The 25,486-nt window shown below is 38.8% G+C and overlaps 1 protein-coding gene across 1 annotated transcript in view; it reads right to left on the reverse strand.

Moving 5' to 3' along the window:
• The window catches only part of CCDC174 (coiled-coil domain containing 174), a 27,506-nt gene extending 9,460 nt beyond the window's left edge, over window positions 1-18,046 (reverse strand). Inside the window, exons 1-8 of the mRNA XM_001366409.4 lie at window positions 17,805-18,046; window positions 10,053-10,157; window positions 8,000-8,100; window positions 6,937-6,995; window positions 5,741-5,921; window positions 1,519-1,614; window positions 913-1,046; window positions 397-491 (exon numbers count right to left, since the gene is read on the reverse strand). Of these exons, the coding sequence (XP_001366446.3) occupies window positions 397-491; window positions 913-1,046; window positions 1,519-1,614; window positions 5,741-5,921; window positions 6,937-6,995; window positions 8,000-8,100; window positions 10,053-10,157; window positions 17,805-18,020 (987 nt within the window). The 5' untranslated portion in view covers window positions 18,021-18,046. The remainder of the gene's footprint in view (window positions 1-396; window positions 492-912; window positions 1,047-1,518; window positions 1,615-5,740; window positions 5,922-6,936; window positions 6,996-7,999; window positions 8,101-10,052; window positions 10,158-17,804) is intronic.
• Between the last annotated feature and the right edge of the window lie 7,440 nt (window positions 18,047-25,486).

Here is a 25,486-nt window from a genome sequence, read left to right on the forward strand (position 1 = left end):
AGATGAAAATCTTGCATTTTGGTATTTCAAACTCGCACGTGAGCACGCTAAGTTCTCGTAAAGGCTGGACACGTGGTGCTGGGTCACGTGGCACGGCGGCTGGGGGGGGGGGGGGAGGAGGAGGGGCAAGGCTCCAGCTGAGGACCAACGGCTTCTCTTCACAAGGCCACTAACAAGAGTCAGAAACCTCCTACCGTGTCCTCTTTCGACACTCAATTGTTCAGGCAAACTGAGAACGAGGCTGCCGGGACGTCTAATATCAGAACGGCCGTGGCCGGCAACAACGGCCTCGGCCCTGTCTCTGAGGTTGCCAGAGCTCTGCTCTCTCCCCAAAGAGCAGCATGATAAGGAAAAGCGTAGCCACAGAAACCAGAGCATCCGCTTGGAACCGCCTACCTGTTCTCGCAGCATTTCTAATGTCTCCATTTGCTTGTTTCTCATGGTTTTATCCCGGGCAAAGGCAAAATAGCCAACGCCAAGCTGTCGGGCCTCTGAAATCAATAAAAGCTGTATGAGAGATTGTGCTTCCTCAATTTCTAGGAAGGCTCAAGTTATATCAATTCACTATCCTAATAGTCAGAAAGGAAAAGACCCAAGCCCAAATAAAGACAAAAAACGGATAAATACAATTTTACATCCATGTTGCTTGGCAAAAAACAAAGAGGTAAAATGGAGATTGTTAATCTACAATTATTAATCTATAACTATGGAACTTTCCCACTTCTCTTTGGCTATGAGTCAACAGGCTTCCTTTGGTTGATGGTTTTTTAAAAAAAAGACTTGATCCCTTTTTAAGGGTAATAAAAATGCCTGGACATCAGCTGTTTTCATTACAGCTGTTGATCTCCACTAATTTCTCCCCCCACATGTCTAACTTTAATTCAGGAGAAAGCATGATAAAAAGCACCATACCATTTTCTCGAATGTCCTCGTAATGGATGGGCCCCACTGGTCTGCTCAGGGCCTCTTTTTCCTCCTCTTCCCACTGCTGTCGCTGGAGCTCTCTTTTCATGTCCTCAGACAACAGAGTTTTGTCAGGAACATATCTAGGTAAACAGACAAGAAAACCAGCAGCATTACCTTCAATAGGAGTTGTGTGTCGCTTAAAGAGAGGCAGTCTTATCCCCCAATTCAGAGCGGAAGCATTTTCCAAGGGTAAATGACGAGAGCCGCAGAAGAGGGCTGATAACGGGACACACAACTTCATTTGAAAAGGTGACAGCAGGGCACAGACTCTGTGAGATTACAGCATTGTCAGCTTAAAGAGGCAGGACAAACTAGGCCTTTCACATCTGAGGATCAGAGATCTGGAGCTGGGAGGGACCCGAGTCACAGAGTCTGACCCCCTCAATCCACCGAGGAGGAGCCTCTGAAGGCTCGGGGGGATACAGAGCCTGCCTAACTCTAGAGTGGAGTGTGCCCTACAGGTCTGTTAGGCCACTGAGATATCAAAAACACCCCCATAAAACAGAGCTTCCTTTATACAGTGCCACTGTAGAGTTCTTTCAAGTCACTTACAGCTTTCCCTGAAGATTTTTATCCATTTCCAAAAGGCTTGGCAAATCTTTCCTCATGCAGCGCCTAGAACGGCCTAAAGAATCCACATAATCAACCCTGAAATGAGGGGAAAAAATGTCAGGAAAGATCTGTCATTTCAGATTGACACTTTCCTAAAGTAGGAAGTTGGTGCTTGGTAAAGAATATAGTACTCTGTTGGCTAAAGAACATTCTGACTTACTGATTGAAAGCCATTAAAGAAAATATTTTTAAAAATTTAGTTGACACACGACAGATTCATTATCTTCTACTCTCACATTTAGAACTTTCATAGAACTGGGTCTTTTATGCCTCTGAATTCTAACAAATACTACCATAGTTCAAGGCTGCTAATGCATAGTCCAGAGGTGGATGGAAATTTCCTAAATTATATCATATTCCCCTCTTTAAGTTTATTCTACATCCAAAAAGTTTTCACCCAGCTTATTCCAATCTTCGTCCTTGTTCTGCCCCATAGTGCATAGAGTGTAGGAACTGGAGTTAGGAGATGGAGGCCATTTCACCTCTCAGGGCCTGTTTCCCCATCTATAAAATGGGGGTGATACTTGCCCAATTAAACATAAAGAGTTGCTGCAAGGGTTGTGATCCTCAGAGTTTAAATAGCTATCGAAATGTGAGCTATAATTATGATAGTTGCTTTCCCCTTAGATTTTTTTCATTTCTATGAGGTCAGGGTATTTTATTATTTTTACATTGGGACATTGCAGAGGCATCCTCAGTACTATATAAAAACTGCCTGAACAAGTCCTTGTATCCCCCTCTTGGCCTCCTTTTTTCTTAACTTTGCCCAATTCATGAAGTTTATAAGATTATGAAGGAAGGGAAAAAAAACAAGGCAAATGAGAATAGAAAAATATTTATTTGTACAACTTGACCAATGCACAATTGATAACTAGAATTTCTTTCTTTCTTTTAAGTCTTACTTTCTATCTTAGTACCAATTCTAAGACAGAAGAACAACAAGGGTTAGGAAATCAGGGTTAAGTGACTTGTCCAGGATGACACAGTTAGGACTTGTCTGAGGCCAGATTTGAATTCAGGACCTCTTGATTCTAGGCCTTGTACTGTGCTACCTGGCTGCCCCAATACCTACAATTTCAAAGCTGGTCTTAAGGTATCACCAAATCAAACTCCCTTGTTTAACAGATGAAGAAAATGAGGCTCAGTAAGAAGACTTGCCCAAAGTCACACAGTGACTGCCCTGTGATGTGATTAACAGAACTGAAAAGATAATTTTAAAAGATTATAAATTCCTTAAGAACAAAGAATCTAAGGCAGTGTGTCCAAGGCCAGGAGGGATCTGGGAGGTGATCTAGTCTAATTTCCTCATTTTACAGATAAGGAAAAGGGGACCGCACAATGAGTTTAGGTGACTTGCCAAAGGCCACCCAGATAGTAATCAGAGGTAGGATTTGAACTCAAGTTCTCTGACTCAGAATTGGTGTTCTTTCCATTGCACCAAGCCATCTCCCTAACCTCGTGTGATGTTTGTGCTTTATATCTCGACAGAGACAAAGGATGATTGTTTGGAAAGGTGGCTAGAGCCTGGGAGACCTGAGTCCAGGGCCCATCTCTGACACATACTGGGCAAGTCCCTTAAATTTCTCAAGGTTTTAGGCTACTCTCTAAAATTTGAAGTTTCAGAAAAGGCAGAAATTTATTCCAATGAAATCCCAGGCCAGTCCCTAGCACTATATATCCCAGAGTGGCTCATACAATGCTGGGGACACAAGACAGAGCTCCAGAATATAAATACTGGCAGGGTCTCAAAGATCCCCTAATGACCACTTCAATTTCCTTCATTTCCAAAGAAGGAAACTGACAACCAGCAGTTAAATGACTTGTCTAAGACCTCAAAGCTGATGGTGACAGTCACTAGGACCCAGGGCTTTGGATAGCAGATCATATGCTTCTTCTATTATGCCAGGGCAAGGCCTCAGTAAATACTTGTATATTTACTGACTGATTAAAAAGTCAGGCTCACAGGCATACTTAAGATGCAGTTGGAATTCTTTAAATGTTCTTTCTCCCAAACATGTTGAAAGCAAATACACAGATTGAGATTTCAATATTCAAATCATGAATTAAAAACGGAATGCCTGGGAATTCATCGCTACAGTCCTAAACTGATTACTACAAGAAATAAAATGTCTAACTGTCTAAGTAGTTTCTTTTTTTAATGAATAAATTGAAAGGAATAAAAAAAAGATCTTGCCAGATGGCCTTCATCATTATTTACAGTATCACTGCTGAAAGATTATCCACCACCTGGAACTTAACTACAGAGTACTTTTTATGAGCAATTAGAATTCTAGAGCTTAATTTAAAAACAAAAAGGCGTTAAAAGATGCTGGTAAAGCAGCTCTTTTTACCATATGGTGGCATGCAACACCTTCAACTGTCTCCCAAACTCTTCAGATCCCTGAAAAATTGCTTGTGATAATATGGTGTTAATAAAAGAACAATGGAACCTTTCAAAAGACATGGAGTTTCTGTAATGAATTTTATTCCTAAAGAACTTGGGGAAAACAAAGTTTCCCGGATTATGGAAGTCAGATAAATATAGTTAAAACTTACCATTCAATCAGCAAATATTGATTATCCTAGGTACTCATGGGACCAGAAAGATAGGAAATGATACTTGTTCTTAAGAAGCTTATAATCTAAACGAGGAAATGAGGCATATACATGTGAAAAGACAATCAATCAGGGATGGCTCAGTGGTAAGAGAGCCAGGCTTGGAGAAGGGAGGTCTTGGCCTCAGATACTTCCTAGCTGTGTGACCCTGGGCAAGTCACTTAACCCTGTTTGCCTAGCCCTTGTCATTCTTTTAGCTCTTGTCATTCTGTCTTAGGACAGAAAGTGTTTCATTAAAAAAAGAAAAAGACAACTAATCATCTTAGGACAAAATGAGTGTTAATATATAATTAAATGCTCGGTTATCAGAGGATAGAGGAGAGAGGAGAGAAGAGGGAGAAAGAGGGATGCAGAAACAGACAAAGAGAGTAAAAGACTAGGTCTAGCTAAAATGGATGTGGAAGGCGATTGAAGAATAAGATTAAGTAAAAGGAGAAGAATGGGGACAACATCTTAGGTTGGGATTTTCCCACTATAATTCTCATCAGACAAAGTACATCTCCTTCCAAGAGCTCTTTAGGCAAAGAGAACTTTTTTCAGAATTTTAACTGACAAAGTACTTGGAAACCAACATCACCACTAAGATAAAACATTCAACCTGTGTTTTTACCAAACACTAAAACAAGAAGGTGAAATTCAGGATCATTTAAATAATAAAGGATAACTATTTACATCGAGGTAAGTCATAGTCTTTTTTTTTTTAACCCAAGATAATCTAACTTTATTAAAGAAAAAAGAATATAATTTCTGATTCATTTTCAGTGTGTAATTAGAATCTGCTCCCCAGGACTCTAAATCCCAGCTTCCCATGTTCCTTCTCACATTACATCCTTATGTTTTGGAGATAAAGTTTTTGTGTGACCCTGCCCCTCCCTCTTTTCCCCCCCGATCACATCTGTGGAGGTGGGATGAGGTGAAAGGCAAGAGAGTTTTACTCAGGCTTTTATTTTTGTCCTTTTATTTCTTCTACTTCAAGTTATTATTAATAAATGTTATAAAATATAATACTTGGAGTTATTGGATATTAATTTAAATCTTACATCAGGATTTTTTTAAGCTTTCATTTACTTTGTACACAACATAATTGAGTGATATTTACTGCAGCTAGCCTTTATTCCCTGCTGGACAAAATGTCTGTTAATGCTAGTAGCTCAAAAAAGAAAAGAAACAAGATAAAGTAGCATAGATATTAATTCTAATATGTAGCAAAAGAAATGGTCCCGAACAGTCCAATTCTAACCAAATATCACTTTTACACTTGCCTTTGTTCTTCAAAACACTTTTAAATTTTCTGTTAAACCCCTGTTGAAAGGCATATAGTGTGTTGTGGATAGACAAAAGGAATTAACTACAGTCATAAATTACCACATTTACCTCTGTGATAAGCCATTCCAGTCTTACTATCACTTAGACTGAACTCACCTACAAAGGAATTCTAAAGTGAAAAAAGTAAGGAAGGGAGAGTATGGCAGTAATGAAAACGATGAGAAGAAAGGAAAAAAGTGAGTGTGCTATAATGAAGCATGACTGTATAAATGCTACAAACCATTCTTCACTGGGGTCTTGGGGAGGAGGGATATCTACTTCAGATAGACCTTCGTCTTCATCTGCCTCCTTTGCTGTTGTCTTTTTAGATGCTTTGTTCAGGCTTAAGGCCTGTACTTCTCTTCGCTTGTCTATGATCTTTTGGGTGAAATCCACAAGGTACATCTCCTCTGTTTCTTCATCTGAGAGAAAAATCAGTTTTTAGATATTTGACATCAAAGAACACATTGAATTAGAAATGAATACAAAACATCACGTTCTTCTCTATGGTGGCTGACATTCCCCTAGACAGGTTTATTGGACAATGCCTGAACTCTCCTTGTGCACTTTTACAAAGACACACACTGACTGCTAGATATCAATTCCACATCTATTTAAAATTCCCTGAAGAAAGAAGCCTTTCAAGATTCTACAGCTGTCCACTGTACTATCAATAAAAACTGACTCTTGAAGGAATCTATGCCCAGTGACAATGTCACTGGCCAGAGAACACAATGGTTAAGATTCAGAGAAACACTGGGCCAATGACAGAGGACAGGAACAGAATGAGTCGTCCTCTCTGTATTATTAAAAGAGGGCACCAGTTTGGGGGAAGACCAAGAGCATCTGCAAGACATTCTCAGTGTGAGAGGGAAGAATTGTATCACTGCATATGGAGTGAACTTTATTTGGTCTATTTTATAAACAAATTCATGAAACTGTTTTATGTGAATTTGTTATACTAAATTTAAGGTTAAAAAAAGAGTCACAGGAATCCTATCTAATCATTCAATAAAGATTTATTCAAAGACTATTATGAATGAGGGAGGAGTAAGGAGAAATATGGGTCAATAGGAGCACTGTCTCAAAACCTCATCAAATTGTGACACAATGCCTAGCATGGAATGGAAGTTCCTATCTGAGCCAAGAATATTTCATTCTTTTTATTTGTATCCCCAGTTCCCATCACAGTGCCTAGCACAGGTATCTATCTGTTGACTGATTGACTCCATGTGTGGAATCAAAAGATTAATAAATATTGATGATTTGATTCAATTCCTTTTCTACTATGTATGTACAGAAGAAGCCAACTGGATTTTGAATACTTGGCATCTTTCTTCCCCATTATTACTGTTGTTCAAAAACAAGACACCTATTTCAATAGGGTTCTATGTGAAAAGACAGAATTAGAAACCTATCATCTCTCAGTATACTCACCTAAGAAGTCTCCTTTAGTCATTTGCTCATACAATTTGGCTTTCTCTTCTAATTTTTCCCTAAAGAAAAAAGTGTTAAAAATAAATAAAATAAGGCTAGTCAAGAGTTACCAAAGATCCCAAACTACAACTGGCTTTAAGTGTCGAGGAGGTGAGAGATCTTAAAATACTCTATCAGCAGCTTTCAGAAAAGGGACCCACACACTGACAAGAAAATATTGTAGAATTTAATAGAATTTAAATAGCATAAAAGAAATAGAATTTAAAATTTCAAAGAATTTTAAAACAGTAGAAATCACAGTCTAGCCTCAACTGCCAAGAATCCATAGCCAGATCACCTGTGGGTTAGTGGCTCCTCACACTGGTGTTTATATTATTACAATGTACATTATTTTGATAGGAGCAATCTATGACTCAGACCAATTACAACAGGAAGCGACACATATAGATCACTTATAGTATGTAAAGCACTTTACAGACATGGTATCAGCTGAGCCTCACAACCCTTCTGTGAGGGCAAGTATAGCTACAGGTGTCATTATCCTTATTTTACAAAAGAGTAAAACAGGGTCCAGAGACTTGTTCAGAGTCACAAAGCCAGAAGAGATGGGGGGCCCTAATGACTCTTAGCCCAGCCTTTTCTAGATGATGGCACACCACCTCTACTTATCATCCAGAATTCAAATAAGATTGGACAACTCACTGGCATTCCATCAAAGGAGTGGCTATTCTGTCCATTAGTTCTGGTGAGGTTTCTTTTCTTGTAGGAGTAAGTAGGACCAGATGGAACAGGTGATCCCAGAGACTTTTGCCACAACTAAACTGGACCAGGGTGCTAAAACACTGAACCATCATTCCTTTAGTATGACAAGTAAGTGCCAAACTGACTTCAACAGACAGAAAACTCAAGGAGCAAGCAATATTGAATCTTCTTTTTCTTGGGGGCTTCTGTTCAATTGGGCAAACATCCATCTTGTTAGCATAATTTAGGGACTTTGTCTACAGGCTAAAGTTAAGATGCTCGAAAGAGATGAAAACCTGTGTTTTCTGGGGTTTGACATTACCTTGACTTATCTAATGTCTTTTGCTCTTCAGATTTCTGTTCGGCATCTTTTTCAGCCCGTTCTGAAACACCAGCATTCTGTTTGTTCCAAATACTTGGTTTCTGGGGAATTAAAAAAACCCAATACATGATTATCAGTAAGCTTCTTAGCTTATTATTAACTACTTATTGGCCAGAGAAGGAAAATAATTTGCAAATAATTAGTCAATTGAACATAAAGCACATTTATGGTGCCACATAATGCAAGCTCAGAGACTCTGATGTGTTAAAAATTTCTACACAGAGTTGTTGAGTTCTGCTTGAAGAACTACTTGTGGGTCAATGAACTAGGATGAGAAAAATGGTTCTGGGATTACAGGAGGGTCGAACTGCCAGACTGATAGACACACAGAAGTCCTCTTGCTGGGCAGTGACAAAGTTTAATGATTTGGGGTACATACTTTATAGGGAAAATTACATAGGCTAAGGGATTATTAGGTAAGCCTCTGGCAGGGACAGTGGTTACTAATGATTTACAAGATAGAAGTGATAGATTTAGATTACTTCAGTGGTTCTGAACAGAGTTTTCTACAGGATAATAAATCACAGGTAACATGTCAATTCAACAATTCAATATGACCCAATTTTGTATACAATATTATATGTTCTCACAGAACACTTGCATCAGTAATTTTCTTGGAAGAAACATACAATATTTGTTTTTCTTATGCTAGGGAGCTGGCTATGTGTCTGGCAACTTCTAAGCTATGGTTTCCGAGAGACCTTGCAAACTGGGGTGGATTGGGCATTCCACAGTCTTGCTGGAATGGAAGCCCCTAATCTTCTTATGCTGTTTGTGAATCTTAAAAATTCTTAGACCCTACTTCATAAGATTTGGTTAAGACCATTCCCCATTTAAACAATGAAGGAACTTAGATCAGGAATGTGAGACCTCTACTCCACCCCTACTTGAGCCTGCTTTAGGGGAAGACACTCCTTGCTGAACAATGAAAAATACTTAAACCCATACTTATAGTAAGGCAAAAGTTCTTAAGCTGTGCCTATTTTTAGATCTAATACAAAGGGGTGCTAAGTACCTATAAAGGTCAGGCAACTTGTGAACTTGCAAAAAGCAAAGAGGTGAGAACTTACTCAGGTGTGAATTACTCAAAAGTTTAGCCATCTTAGGTGTGAATTAAGAATGGTCTGTCCTTTGGAAAATGTCTACTGTGATTGGTAGATGTGAGAATTTAGGGGAGGTGACATAGGAGAAATTTCCCTTTAAAAGGAGAGGAAAAGCTGCCTTGAGAAGAAGTCTCAGAGGAATTCCCTCTGGAGATGGCAGCTGGCCGAAGCTGAACTGGTGTCTCTCTGAACACTAGAATCCTTGCTTGGACAAATCTTGTGGTGAATGGATAAAAGACTGACTGATCTCTCTCTTAGGGCTTGGGCCTGGGCTGGCCTATCTTTTTCTCATTATTTCCTTTTTCTCTCTCTCTCCCTTTCTTTAATTCCTCATTTGTATTAATTAAAATCTCTAGAAAACCCAGCTGACTTGGGTATACTTCATATTTGGGAATTTTTCCCTGGCGACCACCTTATATTTGATTTAAAAACAAGACACTGTCTTGAAACCATATTTTCTGTGGTCAAAAATTTAAGCCAACCACTCTTTTATCTGTCACAGTTTATGACTCCCACTATTTTAATTACTACATAGTATCAGTAGGAGCTAAATTAATCTATCCCTTAATTACCACCTCAATGAGTACTCTAATTTTAGAAAACTATATATTTGAAGAACAATGTTCAATGTACATACTTAACAAAAAAAAATGTTGCTAAACCACCAAAATCTGAAAGCCATTACCAACTCTTTTAGGGTTCCAACAACTACATTTCTATTATTTTTCTGTTCCCACTTGGAATCTCCTCTGGATTTTCCCCCTCTGGGATTATGTTAGATCTATTTATTGAAAACAAAACATTGTTTGCTACCCTCTGGGTTCAGAAGAAAGTAACTATTGCTGTGAAAAAGTTTTATACCTACAGATAAACAAATATTGGACTTCTACCTTGTTGGTTGATTTTGGTTTCCCTGGAACTCCAGCATCTTTGAGAAGTTTTTCTTTTTTAAATTCTTCTTGTTTTCGGAAAAGTTCAGCCTTGAGGTCCACTAACTAGAACAAAAATAAAAAGCCATTACCTCTTACTTTAAATAAGCCTAATGGGTGAAAATGGGTATGTGGTTATATTGACAGCTTATTGAGCTATTCCTTTAGTTAATCCTATTAAATATATATATATCTTGGACAAACTGAATAAGAGATGATTAGGTGGACTAAGTTGCATTTAGGAAACTAGATAGAACTTTGAAAGATCTCAAGAAGCTCCCTAACACAAAAATGCATCTTAATAATAATGTTCTCAAATCACAAACCAACATTAACACTAAGTACATCAAAACTAAAGAATATAAAATGAAAATCAAAGCAACTCTAATGTTTCACCTCATATTCAGCAAATTGAATAAAGATGACAAAAGATGAAAGCTGACATTGATAGGGTTGTAGAAATACAAACCTACTGATGCACTGTTGGTGAAGCTATGAAGTGACCCAACTATACTGGAAAGCAATTTGGAATTTTGCTAAAGAAGTGTTGAAAAGGTCCCTGGTCTTTGATCCAGAGATTTCACTAGTTGTTATATATTTCCAGGTAAAAGACACAAAGAAAGACCATGTACATAACAAAATATTTAGAGCAGAAATTTTTGTAGTAGCAAAAAAGCAGAAACAAAGTAGATGCCTATAAATTTGGGAGTGGCTAAATACAATATGGGACATGAATGCAATGAAATATTAAGTACTACTATACTGAGATTCATAACATCATCAAAGTATTTAAAACAGGCAAATTTAGTAAGTAAACTTTAAACTGACTAACAAAGCAAAGGAGATTTCTGATATGGTTACTAACTAGAGACAATGTGGCAGTGTAAAGAGAGATGGATATTAAATCAAAGACCCAAGCTTCAATCTATTGCCCAAACCAAAGGCTATAGTATCTGACATTGTTTAGCCACTCTTTCTCACTGGGTATTATTCTTTGAATTTTCAGGAATGCCTTCTCTTTGTTGTCCTACTACTAGTCTGCTTCATCTTAGTCTCTCTTTTTGGCTCACCATCCATTTCATGCCTACTGTGAGTATTGTGAACCTTAAAAATTCTCAGACCCTACTTCATAAGGTTGGGATTGTAAACCTTAAAAAATTCCCAGACCCTACTTCATAAGGTTGGGTTAAGACCATTCCCCATTTGGGCAGTGAAGGTACTTGATCAGGAATGTGAGAACTCTACTTCACCACACTTAAGCATGCCTTAGGGGAAGATAAAGTTGTAAACTCTTTGCTGAACAATGGAAGATACTTAAACCCATACTTATAGTAAGACAAAAAGTTCTTAAGTTATGCCTATTTTTGGATATAATACAAAAGGGTGCTAAGTACCTATAAAGGTCAGGCAACTTGTGAACTTACAAGGAGCAAAGAGGTGAAAACTTACTCAGAGATTCTAGTCTACTCAGGTGTGAATTACTCAAAAGATTCGTCTACTCAGGTGTGAACTAAGAATGGTCTGTCCTTTGAAAAATGTCTACTGAGATTGGTAGATGGGAGAACTTAGGGGAGGTGACATAGGAGAAAATTCCCTTTAAAAGGAGATGAAAATCTGAGAGCAGGAACAGTCTCTTGAGTCAGTCTCTTGAAGACAGTCTGAGGGAGGCTGACTCTGGCTGGAACTCCCTCTGAGGAGACTCTGTCCCTCTGAATCTTTGCTTGGACAGATCTTGTGGTGAGTGATTAAGGACTGACTGATCTTTCTCTTAAGACTTAGGCCTGGGTTGGCCAGGGCTGCCTTGGGCCAGCCTATCCTTTTCTCATTATTTCCTTTTTCTCTCTTTCTCTCTTTCTTTAATTCCTCATTGTATGAATTAAAATCTCTATAAAACCCAGTTGACTTGGGTATATTTGAATATTTCCCTGGTGACCACCTTATATATTGATTTAAAAACAAGACACTGTAGTGAAAACATATTTTCTGCGGTCACAATTTAAGCCATCCACTCTTTTAACTGCCACAATTTAAGTCTTCCACTATTTTAATGACTACAGTTTATGGCCTCAACTATTTTTAATTATTACAGTTTATGACAACCAACTATTTTAATTATTACAGTATCTCAATGCTTTGTCTAAAGATTTGGGTTTACAACCCAGAGTCACCTATCCAGCAAAACTGAGTATATTCTTCAGGGGAAAAAATGGTCATTCAATAAGATAGATTTCTAAGCATTCCTGAGGAATAAACCAACAAACAAAAACCGAAGGCCAAATATGAGACACAAGAGATGCCCAGAAAGGTAAATAAGAAAGAGAAAATTTAAGGGACTCATTAAGGTAAAAAGATTTATATGTCTATATGGAAAGAGGATTTTTATAACTCTCAAAAAGTACTCTCAGTAGTAGAGAAGGTAGGAGGGTGGAAAAGTAAGCTGATTATGATAATATGATGTAAATGATTTATGATGTATATGTAAATGTGATATGAAACACGATCTATGTATGATATGATATGAATGACATTTAAAAAATCAATCAAGGACAAAGGGAGGGTTGCACTGAGAGAAAAGGGAAAGGAGACATAGAATGGGGGAAAATTACATAACATAAAGAGGCTAGAAAAATCAATGCTGAGAGGGGAGGATAAGGGTGGTGACGGGCAATGCTTAAGCTTTACTTTCTTTGTAACTGGCTTAGAGAGGGAAAAACAAGTATACTCAGTGGGGCACAGAATTCTATCCTACCCTACAGAGAAGTAGAAGGAAAACAAGACAAGGGAAGCAGGTGGGTAATAGAAGGGAGGGGAAACTGGAGGCACTGAAAAAAGCAAAATACTGGTTTAAAGGAATAGAGTGAAAGGGAATATATAATTAGAATTAACAAGGGTTAATGGAAAGGCAAATTTAAAGTTAATTGGAAATTAAATAATCGAATTCTTCAAAACAGGTGGGTCAAAGAAGAAAACAGAAACAATTACAGGCTTCATTAAAGAGAATGACAATGAGGAGACATTATATCAAAACCTATGGTATACAGCCAAAGCAGTACTCAGGAGAAAATTTATATCATTGAGTACCTATGCTGAGAAAAGAGAGGGCAGAGATCAATGAATTAGGCTTGCAACTTAGAAAATTTTAAAAAGGCCAAATTAAAAATCCCCAAATAAAAACTAAATTGGAAATCGTAAAAATTAAGGGAGAAATTAATCAAATTGAAAGTAAAAGAACTATTGAACTAATAAATAACACTAGGAGCTGGTACTTAAAAAAAAATAAAGTACTAGTCAATCTAATAAAAATAAAGAAAGAAGAAACTTAAATTAACAGTATCAAAGATGAAAGGGGTAATCTCACCTCTAATGAAGAGGAAATTAAGACAATTATTAAGAACTACTTTGCTTAATTATATTGCAATAAATATGACAATCTAGGTGAAATGGGTGATTATTTACAAAAATATAAATTGCCCAGATTAACAAAAGAGGAAATAGAATTCTTAAACAATCCCATCTCAAAAAAAAGAAACTGAACAAGCCATCAAGGAACATCCTAAGAAAAAATCCCCAGGGCCATATGGATTCACAAGTAAATTCTATCAAACATTTAAAGAATAATTAATCCAAATACAATACAAATTATTTGACAGAATAATCAAAAAAAGTTTTACCAAATTCTTTTTATGACACAAATATGGTACTGATTCCAAAGCCAAGCAGACCAAAAACCAAGAAAGAAAACTACAGACCAATCTCCTTAATGAATATAGATGAAAAAACCTTAAAATAGAATACTAGCAAAAAGACTATAGCAAGTGATCATGAGGATTTTTTACTATCATCAGGTGGGATTTATACCAGGAATGCAAGGATGGTTTAATATTAGGAAAACCATCCACATAATTGACCATATCAATAACCAAATCAACAGAAATCACATGATTACCTCAATAGATGCAGAAAAAGCCTTTGACAAAATACAACACTCATTCCTATTGAAAACAGTAGAAAGTATAGGAATAGAAAGGTCATTCCTCAAAATAACAAACAGTATATATTTAAAACAATCAGCAAGTATCATCTGCAATGGGGACAAGTTAGAAGCCTTTCCAATAAGATCAGGAGTGAAGCAAGGATGCCCATTACCACTTCTTTTATCCAATATTGTACTAGAAATGCTAGCAGTAGAAATTAGAGAAGAAAAAGAAATTGAAGGGATTAAAGTAGGTAGGGAGGAGACTAAACTATCACTCTTTGCAGATGATATGAACTTAAAGAACCCCAGAAAATCAACTAAAAGGCTAGTGGAAATAATTAACAACCTTAGTAAAGTTGCAGGGTACAAAATAAACCTACATAAATCATCAGTATTTCTATATATTTCCAACAAAACTCAGCAGCAGGAGCTAGAAAGAGAAACTCCATTTAGAAATCACTCTAGACAATATAAAATATTTAGGAATCTATCTGCCAAAATAAACACTGGAATTATATGAACACAACTACAAAACACTTTTCACACAATTAAAACTAGCTCTAAACAATTAGAAAAATATTAAGTGCTCCTAGGTAGGACAAGCTAATATAATAAAAATGGCAATCCTACTAAATTAATCTACTTACTCAGTAGATTAATCAGTAGATTAATTAAAATTTGATAATACCTATCAAACTACCAAAAAAACTTTTTTATAGAATTAGAAAAAATTATAACAAAGTTCATCTGGAAGAACAAAAGATCAAGAATATCAAGGAGAATAATGAAAAAAAAAGTGAAAGATGGGGGGGTCTAGCAGTACCAGATCTTAAACTGTACTATAAAGCAGTGGTCATCAAAACAATATGGTATTGGCTAAGAGACAGAAGGGAGGATCAGTGGAATAGAATAGGGATAAATGACCTCAGTAAGCTCGTGTTGGATAAACCCAAAGATCCTAGCTTTAGGGACAAGAACTCACTATGACAAAAACTGCTGGGAAAATTGGAAAACAGTATGGGGAAAATTAGGTTTAGATCAACATCTTATACCTATACCAAGATAAATTCAAAATGAGTAGATGACTTAAATATAAAGAGTGAAATCATAAATAAATTAGGTGAACATGGATTAGTATACCTGTCAGATCATTGGGAAAGGAAGAATTTAAGACCAAGCAAGAGAGAGAGAATATTGCAAAATGTAAAATGAATGACTTTGATTACATCAAATTAAAAAGTTTTGGTACAAACAAAACCACTGCAACCAAAATTAGAAGGAAAGCAACAAACTGGGAGAACATTTTTTTTTAAACAAAACTCTCAGGCATAGTTTTCATTTCCCAAACATATAAGGAAATAAGTCAAATCTACAAACAATCAAGCCATTTCCCAATGAACAAATGTTCAAGGGACATGAATAGGCAGTTTTCACAGAATGAAATCGAAACTATCAATAAGCACATGAAAAAGTGTTCTAAATCCCTCCTGATTAGAGAAATACAAATTAAAACAACTCTGAGGTACCACCTCATACCTAGATTGGCTAATATGACAGTAAAGGAAAGCGATAAATGTTGGAGGGGATGTGACAAAATTGGGACACTAATACACTGCTGGTAGAGTTGTGAATTGGTCCAACCATTCTGGAGGGCAATTTGGAACTATGTATAAAGGGCTTTAAATGAATGCCTGTTCTTTAATCCACCTATGCCATTGCTGGGTTTGTACCACAAAGATAATAAGGAAAAAGACTTGTACAAAAATATTCATAGCTGTGATCTTTATGGTGGCAAAAAATTGGAAAATGAGGGGATGCCCTTCAATTGGGGAATGGCTGAACAAATTGTGGTATATGTTGGTGATGGAATATTATTGTGCTCAAAGGAATAATGAATTGGAGGATTCCATGTGAACTGGAACGACCTCCAGGAATCGAAGTAGAGTGAAAGGAGCAGAATCAGGAGAACATTGTACACAGAGACTGATACATTATGGCACAATCCAAAGTAATGGATTTTTCTACTAGTAGCAATGCAAGGATCCAGGACAATCCCGAGGAACTTAGGAAAAAGAATGCTATCCACATCCAGAGGAAGAACTATGGAAACAGAATGCATTAGAATAATATATGATCGACCATGTAGTGCAATAGGGATGTGATTTGATAAAGAATCGCTTTACTGGAACTATGAATAACATGGAAATAGGTTTTGAACAATGATACATGTATAAACCAGTGGAACTGCTTGTCAGCTTTGGGGGAGGGAGGAGAAAGCAGGGGGCAAGGATCACGAATCATGTAACTGTGGAAAAATATTCTAAATAAAAATTTTTTTTTTAATCTGGGTTTTAAAATTAGTAGTCTATAGGCTCAATGAATCATATACATGTTAGCCCCCTACCCCAAAACAGTGGGACATCTTAGGCATGGAGATAGAGGTTTCAAGAATAAGTGACAACCCTGCTCTACCATATTTAAAGTAACCTGTTCAGTTCTAGACACCAGGGCTAAGGAAGCTATTTGAAAAACTAGAGAATATAAAGACAACTTGATTGATGAAAGGCATTGAATCCATGCTATGGAAAGATCAGTTGAAGGCACTCTTGTTGTGTAGAAGAGACGACTTGGAGATTAAGGGGGGAGGGTGAACATGATAGCTATCTTCTAGTGTATAAAAGACTACCACATGAAAAAGGCATTTAATTTTTTGTTTTTTTCTGTTTGGCCCCAGAGGACAAATCTAGGGATAATAGGTCAAACAGTTGGTAATGGTTAGAGGAAGGATATAAATTTAGCAGCCAATACTCTTTCCATGTTGCTTTTCATTCCACTGGCTGCCCTTAGGCCATAAATGGGAAAATTAAAAAAAATTTACATTGAGAAATTTCTTTTTACCAGATCAATGACCATATCATGCCAGCTACTCCAATTATCTTTAATTAAGCCAGTCAGCTGCTCAACTAGCTTTGGTTAAGAGCCTTCTATGTGTCAGGCACTGTATGAGGGATAAAAAATATGGAGGATTGCCCTCAAAAGAGCTCACAGTCTAGTGAGGGAGGCAACACACAAACAACTATGTCCAAACAGGATGATCTAGACAGGATAAACTTAAGGTCATCTCAGAGAGAAGGCATTAAGATTAAAGGGACTGAGAAAGGCTTCTTAAAGAAGGTAGAACTTCAGCTGAGTCTTGAAGGCAGTGAATTTTTTTTTAGGATGACCCGTAGCTTTAGGAAAATCATTCTGGCAGATGAATAGAGGGTGGACCGCAATGAAGAGTGACTTAGGGGCAGGGAAGCTTGAATCAAAGAAGCAACTGGTTCAGTGAAGAGGAGAGCCAAGGGGAAGACGCTGAAGAGTTAGAAATAGCAAAACTAGAGAATGGATTGGCTATGTGGGTTCGGTGTGAGTGAGGAGTCTAAGATGACACCTAGAAGGTGCTCGTACTATGGGGCCAAGGTTCTGGGGAGGACAGAGGGGAGGGGGCACACGGGAAGACCGAGATCTGGGGAGGGGCCGGAATAAGAGGCGGCCGGAATCTGGGGGTGCCAAGGGGAGCCCGAGGTCCCGGGGGAGAGGGACAAGGGGAAGGGGAGCACGGGAAGCCAGGGATCTGTGGGGCTATGTGGAAACTGAGGTCGGGGAGGGTGCCCATAAGGAGCCTAGGATGTAAAGGAGCCCCGAGGGGCCCTACGGGCCCAGGGTCCGGAGCTGTCCGAGCTCAGTGCACTTACCGAGGAGGCCGTGACGTCTAATGGCTTCTTCCTGCGGTCCATGATCACCGCAGTGCTCTGAAGCCTTGGTCCTGCGGGACCCCAAAAACCAGCTTCTCTCTTTTCCCTGGCAGTCAAACTCTGGCGGAAATGATCTTTCGGGTGGTGCCGTAAAGCGAGGCGAAGGTGACTTTTCCGACAGTGACATAAAATGAGGTGGTAACTGAGTGACGCCATCTTGAGAAGGGAGGTGTGGCATTAAGGAGGAGTGGGAGGGAGTGGTGGAGTCCCGAGACTGCTTTCGGCTACTCTGGCGGCACCAGACCGGTTCTGCTAGAGCCATCTCTGTTTTCCCTGAGGGCTTCACTCTTTAGTTTTAATCCACTCCTGCTCTGGTTTGGGATCTGGGATGTTCTCGGAGGTGAAAGCCTCAGGTTTGAGCCTGTTCCTGTGAGAATCCACAATCCACTTCAGATGGGGGCTAAGCCCGAAGTCAGAGACTCTTCTAAGTCTCCAGAAGCCTCTCCCGGTATATCACACCCTCCTTCCTGGGATCGGACTGGGGACCTTCAGCTTGCGAAACTGACGCGCTGCCTACTGTGCCAAAAAGTCACTCGACTTCGGCTTGGGTTTAGCCCCCATCTGAAGTGGATTGTGGATTCTCACAGGAACAGGCTCAAACCCGAGGCTTTCACCTCCAAGCTAAGCAAAACTGGGGAATCACTAAATCTTTCGAAGCTACAAGTTTGGGGACTTCTAGATTCCACGTTGACAGTCCCTTCTAGATTTAAACCTATGATCCATGATGCTTGTGAGTAAGAGATACCATTAGACTCCATTTACCACAATCAATTCATGGTATTGACTCAAAGACAGAAGGTAAGGGGGAAAATGATAACAATGAAGAACAACTGACACGAATAAAGCCCCCACTATGGGCCAGGAGCTTTACAATATTATCTCATTGAATCCTTACAACAACCCTGGGAGGCAGGTGCTATTATTAGCCTGTTGACTGGGAAAAAAACACAGAACTATTAAATAGTCAAAATCACTCTTTGATCAAGGGAAAGGGTTCCGTGCACTAGCAGAGCTGCACCACAGGGCTGCACAGAGTCAGAGGATTGAACTCTGGCCGCTCTGGACACTGACCCCTGGGAAAGCCAATCATGCTTTTCAAAGGAACAAAAGAATCTGGGGAACCTCTATACCATTTGGGGGAAATCCAGGGAAAGATGATTGACATTGCTATAGCTACAAAGAAAGTGGGAGTGTTCAAACTACACTGAAAAGATACAATCAAGCTTGGGAAAGGAATCATAGCTAGTGGCTAGGGTCTAAGGGAAGGGGCTGCTTACAATGGATACTAAAGGATGTTCTCTGCCCAGGTGTGGATCTTCTTGGAAAAGAGGCTCTGATGCAATCTGGGAGACTACCTAAGACAAAGAGGGTCCCACCCAACTAGGATTGCCATTCACCTGAGGGTCCCTCACTCAGTCTGAAACTGCTAGCATGGGATTCCCTTCAGAGATTATTCCCACTGGAATAAGTACACACTTTGGGGTCTCCACCTACCAGCTAGTCCTGAAACCTGGGCTTCATCATATCCCACTAGGTCACTAGTTTGGGGTTCCTAGATTCTGTGTTGACAAGCCCTATGGATGGGGAAACTGAGGCATACAAAAGATAACCATCAACTCAGAGCTGGAAGGGAACCCAAAGCCATTTAGTTCAGCTCCCCTTATTTTACAGATGGATAAACTGAGGGATTCAGGGGTGAAGTAACTTGCTGGTTCATAGAAGGTAGCTAGTTAAAAGAAAGAGCTGAGATTCAAACCCAAGTCCTTTCTACTGTATCCTGCTGCCTCAATTGTGGTCAGAAAACCTATGATTAGTATTACATTTTTTAACAATGCTCGGTTGCCTGATCTTTGTTCTCAGGGCAGCATCTCTGACTTTACCCTCATCCCCCATCCCCTGAAAGCATCCCCTGGGTCTGTTCCTCAGCTTCCTTCCCACTCCATCCCATCAAAGCTCTAGAACTAAACGTCCACTCTTAAATTATTTTATGGCTTGCTAGTTTCACCTTCAAGGTTAACTCCTCCTACTTTCATAGGTTTTGCTGCTTAGGCTTTTATAGTGTGCCAAGCACGTTTTAGAGCTCCAAGTCAGCAAAACTGGAGTCAGAAATTTACTAGCCCAGTGACACGGACTCTACTTGCTTCAGCTCCTCATCTGTAAAATGGGAACATGGTGGAGAAGGAAATGGCAAACCACTCCCGTTATCTTTTCCTAGAAAACCTCAAATGGAGTCATAAAGAATCAACATGACTAAATAATAATACTTGAATCAGGATTTTATTTTTAAATCTTTGATTTAATATTATTATTATTATTTTATTGCTGTGTGAAAGGAAGTCTGCCCTATGTACATAGGTGGAAGTGCTACCAGAGCATCTCTGCTTTCCTCAGCTTCTGCAATTTTCAAGGAAGCAGGCTATTACTAAGATTAGAAAGTGGAATGTAATACATATTTTGACCACCAGAGGGAGTTTTGACTATGTGCAAGTAAGGACCTCTGGGTCAGACTTCTCCAAATCACTTCAGGCTGTGGATTCTTTGGGGGTTTTACCTCTGGGATTTGCCCCTTCCTAGGCAGGAGGAAGGAGGTCAGTGTCCTCTAGGCAAGAGAATACCATTTAGGTATTTTTCTTTCCAATCACTCTTCCTGGTACTAGGCTAGCTTCCTGGGTAAGAGATCTCGCTTTATAACTCTCCAACACATTTCCCAATTCTTCATTTCTATTGTTTAGGTTATGTCTGTCTGTTTCCCTTGCCTGGAATTCTGTGCCTTCTCTGCTCTGACTCCGGACCTCCCTGGCGTTTTTTAAGTCCCAACTAAAATCCCGCCTCCTACAGGTAGCCTTCCCTAATCCCTCTTAATTCCCGTGCTTTCCCTCTCAATTATTTGCTAGTTAGGTAAAGGGCAGCTTGAAAGCCAAGCTTAGTGGTGAAAGTCTGAATGTGAGAATATGATGACATTTAAAGAAATATTTAGCTTATTGTAACTAGCTGACTCGTATGGCCACATATTGCTATATCCATAAAGTATTTGAATATCTCTGTGTGTAGATATGTGAACAATGTAACTTTTTAAAGCGTATGTGTATATTCACCTATGTATGTAGGATGTAGTATTTGTGTTGTCAACATGGAATCTAGAAGACCCCAAAATTGTAGCCTAGAACGATTAAATGAACCCCAGTTTACTTAGCTCAAGGGTGAAGGCTCCTGGGTGGACCTTGTCACATGAGAGTTTCTCCCTGAGGGAAAGTCCTACTTCACTGGTCTCAGACTAACAATAGACTTTAAGATGTTAAGTGTCTCTTTTGTCCCAATGGTCTCTCCCACTTGGGTTAAAGTCCTTTACCAAGGTGGCCCCACCCCGGGCTGGGTCTTTCCCTTTAGTGTCCATTGTGAAGCATCTGTTATTCCTTTCTGGAACTCCTTGATTTCCTTTCTTACCATTGTAAAGTCAATCAACTGTTCCTCTCATCCTCATCCCCCATGTTCCACCTAGAAAGGTATTTAAGCTCCTCAACTTTAATGGCTCCTTGGAACAGTCATTCTCTCAAGTTTGGCATTCCCTGGGTCAGTGTCCAGAGCAACCATAGTTCAGTCCTTGGACTCTGTGCAGTCATGTGATGCAGCTCTGTGTTGAGACCTACTATGCACTGAACCCCTTTCCATTGATTAAAGAAAGAGTGATTTTGACTATTTAATAGTTCTGTGTTTTTTTCCCAGTCAACAGTGTATATGAATACATTTTATTTTATAGTTTCATCTTTGTTATAGATATGTATATTTAACTTGGGAAATAGGATATGAATCAGATGCTTTTGGTACATTTTTGTATTTATGTATGCCTACTGATAATTTTGTGTTTAGGTGTCACTGTGTCAGCATATATTTGGGGTGTATTCATTCATTTCATGAATAAATGAACATCTTAGTGCAAAAAAAAGTTCTTGGTTCAAATGTGGCTTCAGACACTTCCTAGCTGGGTGACCCTGGATAAATCACTTACTCCCATTGCCTAGCCTTTACCACTCTTCTGCCTTGGAACTAATACATAGTATTGAATCTAAGATGGAAGATAAGGGTTAAAAAACTATTTCCTATTTATCCTACATCATTTGCTTTGTTTATATTTGTCAGCTTCCTGAGGGCAGGGACTATCTTTTGCCTTTTTTTAACTGAAAATTTTTATTTAATTAATTAATTTAGAACATTATTCCTTGGTTACAAGAATCATATTCTTTCCCTCCCTCCCCTACCCCCACCCCTTCCCGTAGCCGACTCCCAATTCCACTGGGCTTTACATGGGTCCTTGATCAGAACCTATTTCCATGTTGTTGGTGTGTGCACTAGGATGTTCATTTAGAGTCTACATCCCCAATCATATCCCCACTGACCCATGTGATCAAGTAGTTGTTTTTCTTCTGTGTTTCTACTCCCAGAGTTTTTCCTCTGAATGTGGATAATGTTTTTTCTCCTATAGCCCTTTGGGTTGTTCAGGATCATTGCGCTGCCACTAATGGAGAAGTCCATTACATTGTGAACCTTAAAAATTCTCAGACCCTACTTCATAAGGTTTGGTTAAGACCATTCCCCATTTTAAACAATGAAGGTACTTGATCAGGAATGTGAGAACTCTACTCCACCCATACTTAAGCATACTTTAGGGGAAGATAAAGTTGTAAACTCTTTACTGAACAATGAAAAATACTTAACTCATACTTATAGTAAGGCAAAAGCTCTTAAACTGTGCCTATTTTTAGATCTAATACAAAAGGGTGCTAAGTACCTATAAAGGTCAGGCAACTTGTAAACTTGCAAGTGGCAAAGAGGTGTGAACTTACTCAAAAGTTTAGTCTACTCAGGTGTGAATTACTCAAAAGTTTAGTCTACTCAGGTATGAATTAAGAATGGTCTGTCCTTTGGAAAATGTCTACTGTGATTGGTAGATGTGAGAACTTAGGGGAGGTGACATAGGAGAAAATTCCCTTTAAAAGGAGGTCAAAAAGAGGTCTCTGGAATTTCAGCTTGCCAAAGCTGAATTGGAGAGAGGAAGCTTGTCAGAGCTGCCTTGAAGGGCTTGGTGGCTGAACTTAGTTCAGCTTGCCAAAGCTGAACTAGTGGGTCTCTCTGAACACTAGAATCTTGCTTGGGACAAATCTTATGGTGAGTGGATAAAAGATTGACTGATCTCTCTCTTAAGGCTTAAAAGCCTAGGCTGGAGTAGGCTGGCCTATCTCTTTTCTCATTATTTCCTCTTGCTCTCTCTTTCATTAATTCCTTATTTGTATTAATTAAAATCTCCATAAAAGCCCAGCTGACTTGGGTATATTTCATATTTGGGAATTTTTCCCTGGTGACAACTATATTTTTGGTTTGAAACCATATTTACATGGTCACAGTTTATGCCAACCACTACTTTGTCACAATTCAATTGTACCTCAGTGTATCAGTCTCTGTGTATAATGCTCTCCTAGTTCTGCTCCTTTTGCTTTGCATCACTTCCTGGAGGTCGTTCCAGTTTCCATGGAATTCCTCCAGTTTATTATTCCTTTGAGCACAATAGTATTCCATCACCAACATATAACACAATTTGTTCAGCCATTCCCCAATCGAAGGGCATCCCCTCATTTTCCAGTTGTTTTTGCCACCACAAAGAGCACAGCTATGAGTATTCTTGTACAAGTCTTTTTCCTTATTATCTCTTTGAGGTATAAACCCAATAGTGGTATGATTGGATCAAATGTTTTGTCTCTTTTTGTATTCCTAGCACTAATACAAGGGACTAAAGCAGTCTGAATCAGATGAATCCTTATGAGTCATTTCTCCATGATTCTGGACCTCTTTTTCCTTATCTATTAAATGAATTGGTTGGGCAAGATGATTTCCCTAAGGAGCCAGTGTGTCAACAATTCCAGATTTCCTCTTCTCTCTTCTAGCTTCCCATGGCATTTTGATTGTCTTCCTCTCCATCTGAGGACCTCACTTCATGCCTTCCTGAAAAATTGAAGCTATTCTCCCCATATGACAATAGCCTTCATTACCAACTGCAAGACCAGGGCTGTTGTTGAGGACTTGATTTTTATCCTTTCAAGCTAGACTTATTATATGGAGGCTGAAGTTTGTCTGGTTCATTTATTCTCTGTTCTTGGGGATCTGATAAATATATAAGAAGCTGAGGAGACTTTGGTTGTCCAGAGAACAATTTTTGGCTTTGCTTTCCACAGATTCAAAAAAAGTCAACAAGTTGAAGAGGAAAATGAGGGTTTTTCAATCTGGGGTCCTTGACCTTTGCTTTTTAAAAGTATTTTGGTAACTGTATTTTAACTAAATTGATTTCTTTTGTAATCCTATGTATTCTATTTTATGCATTTAAAAACATTATTCTGAGAAGGGATCAATAGATTTCACCAGATTGCCAAAGGGATCCTTGTTTTAAGAAGGTAAAGAACTCCTGAATTAGATAATACTTGGTTTGGAAAAAATCTAGGGGTTTTAGTGATTGCAAATTCAATGAGTCAGATATAACACATATTAATCAGAGAAGCTAATAGATTGTGGATGCCACCTACTTGGCCTATACATTGCAGTAGATAGAGCACTCATCTTCCTAAGTTCATATCCAGCTGTAGACACTTTACTAGCTATGTGGCCCTTGGCAAGTCATTTAACCCCCCTTGGCCTCAGTTTGTTCATCTGTTAAATGAAAAGGAGAAAGAAATGGCAAACCACTCCAGAATCTTTGCCAAGAAAACCCCAAATGGGGTCCTGAAGAATTAGTTTTGGCTAAAATAATAAGTAAACTATTGTTGAAGAATGAAAGAAGTAGTAAAGATGAAAAAAAATCATGATTTTAAAAAAATGTATCATTTAGTATTTGCCATCAAAAATCTGGAGGTGATTCAAAATAGGAACAACTCAAACTTTACTAGGTAATAATTTTACTCTTCAAGTAATTTACCTCAGCTAAAGCCCAGCAGAATTTTGCTTAATTCTTTTACATAGTGTCAAAAAATCTTGGGATCAGAAGGAATCTCAGAAACTATCTGGCTCAAACCAAGCCTGAGCAAAAATCCCCTCTTTAATATTCAGGATAAATAGTCATCTAGTCTTGGTTTGACTTTTAGAGAAAAGGAACATACTATATCTCCCAAGCAACCCATTCTACTTCTGGACAATGTTATGGGGGTCAATGTGTACCCCTGGGGTTTCCCTCTTTCTTCTGGGCGCCAAAATGTTATGGGTGGGAAGGATACCTTTGGGGTTTGGGAAGGATACCTTTTGCAAGAATGCAAGACTCCAAAACTTAGCTTAAAAACAAAAAGAGAAATTTATTAATTTAGAGAATAATGTTGAGAATGAGGATAGCAAGGTGGGACAGCAAGATAGGGAGCAGTTCCTTGGGAGAACAGCATGAATGGAAAGGCTGTCCCCCAGACAACATCAGTTCTGGGATTTATATACTCTTTAGATGCTATGTCCTGGTGTGGACATGACCTAGAGTCCCTCAGGCTGGGGTCTGCCTGGAGGCATAAAGATTCATCTTTGTCCACCTTAAGTCTAGAGGACAAAAGAGGGTAAACATCTCAGGACCCTAGGTGGGGTCATTGGGTGTTTCTAGGTTA

Source organism: Monodelphis domestica, chromosome 7, assembly GCF_027887165.1.
Source record: "Monodelphis domestica isolate mMonDom1 chromosome 7, mMonDom1.pri, whole genome shotgun sequence".
NCBI classification, from domain to species: Eukaryota; Metazoa; Chordata; class Mammalia; order Didelphimorphia; family Didelphidae; genus Monodelphis; species Monodelphis domestica.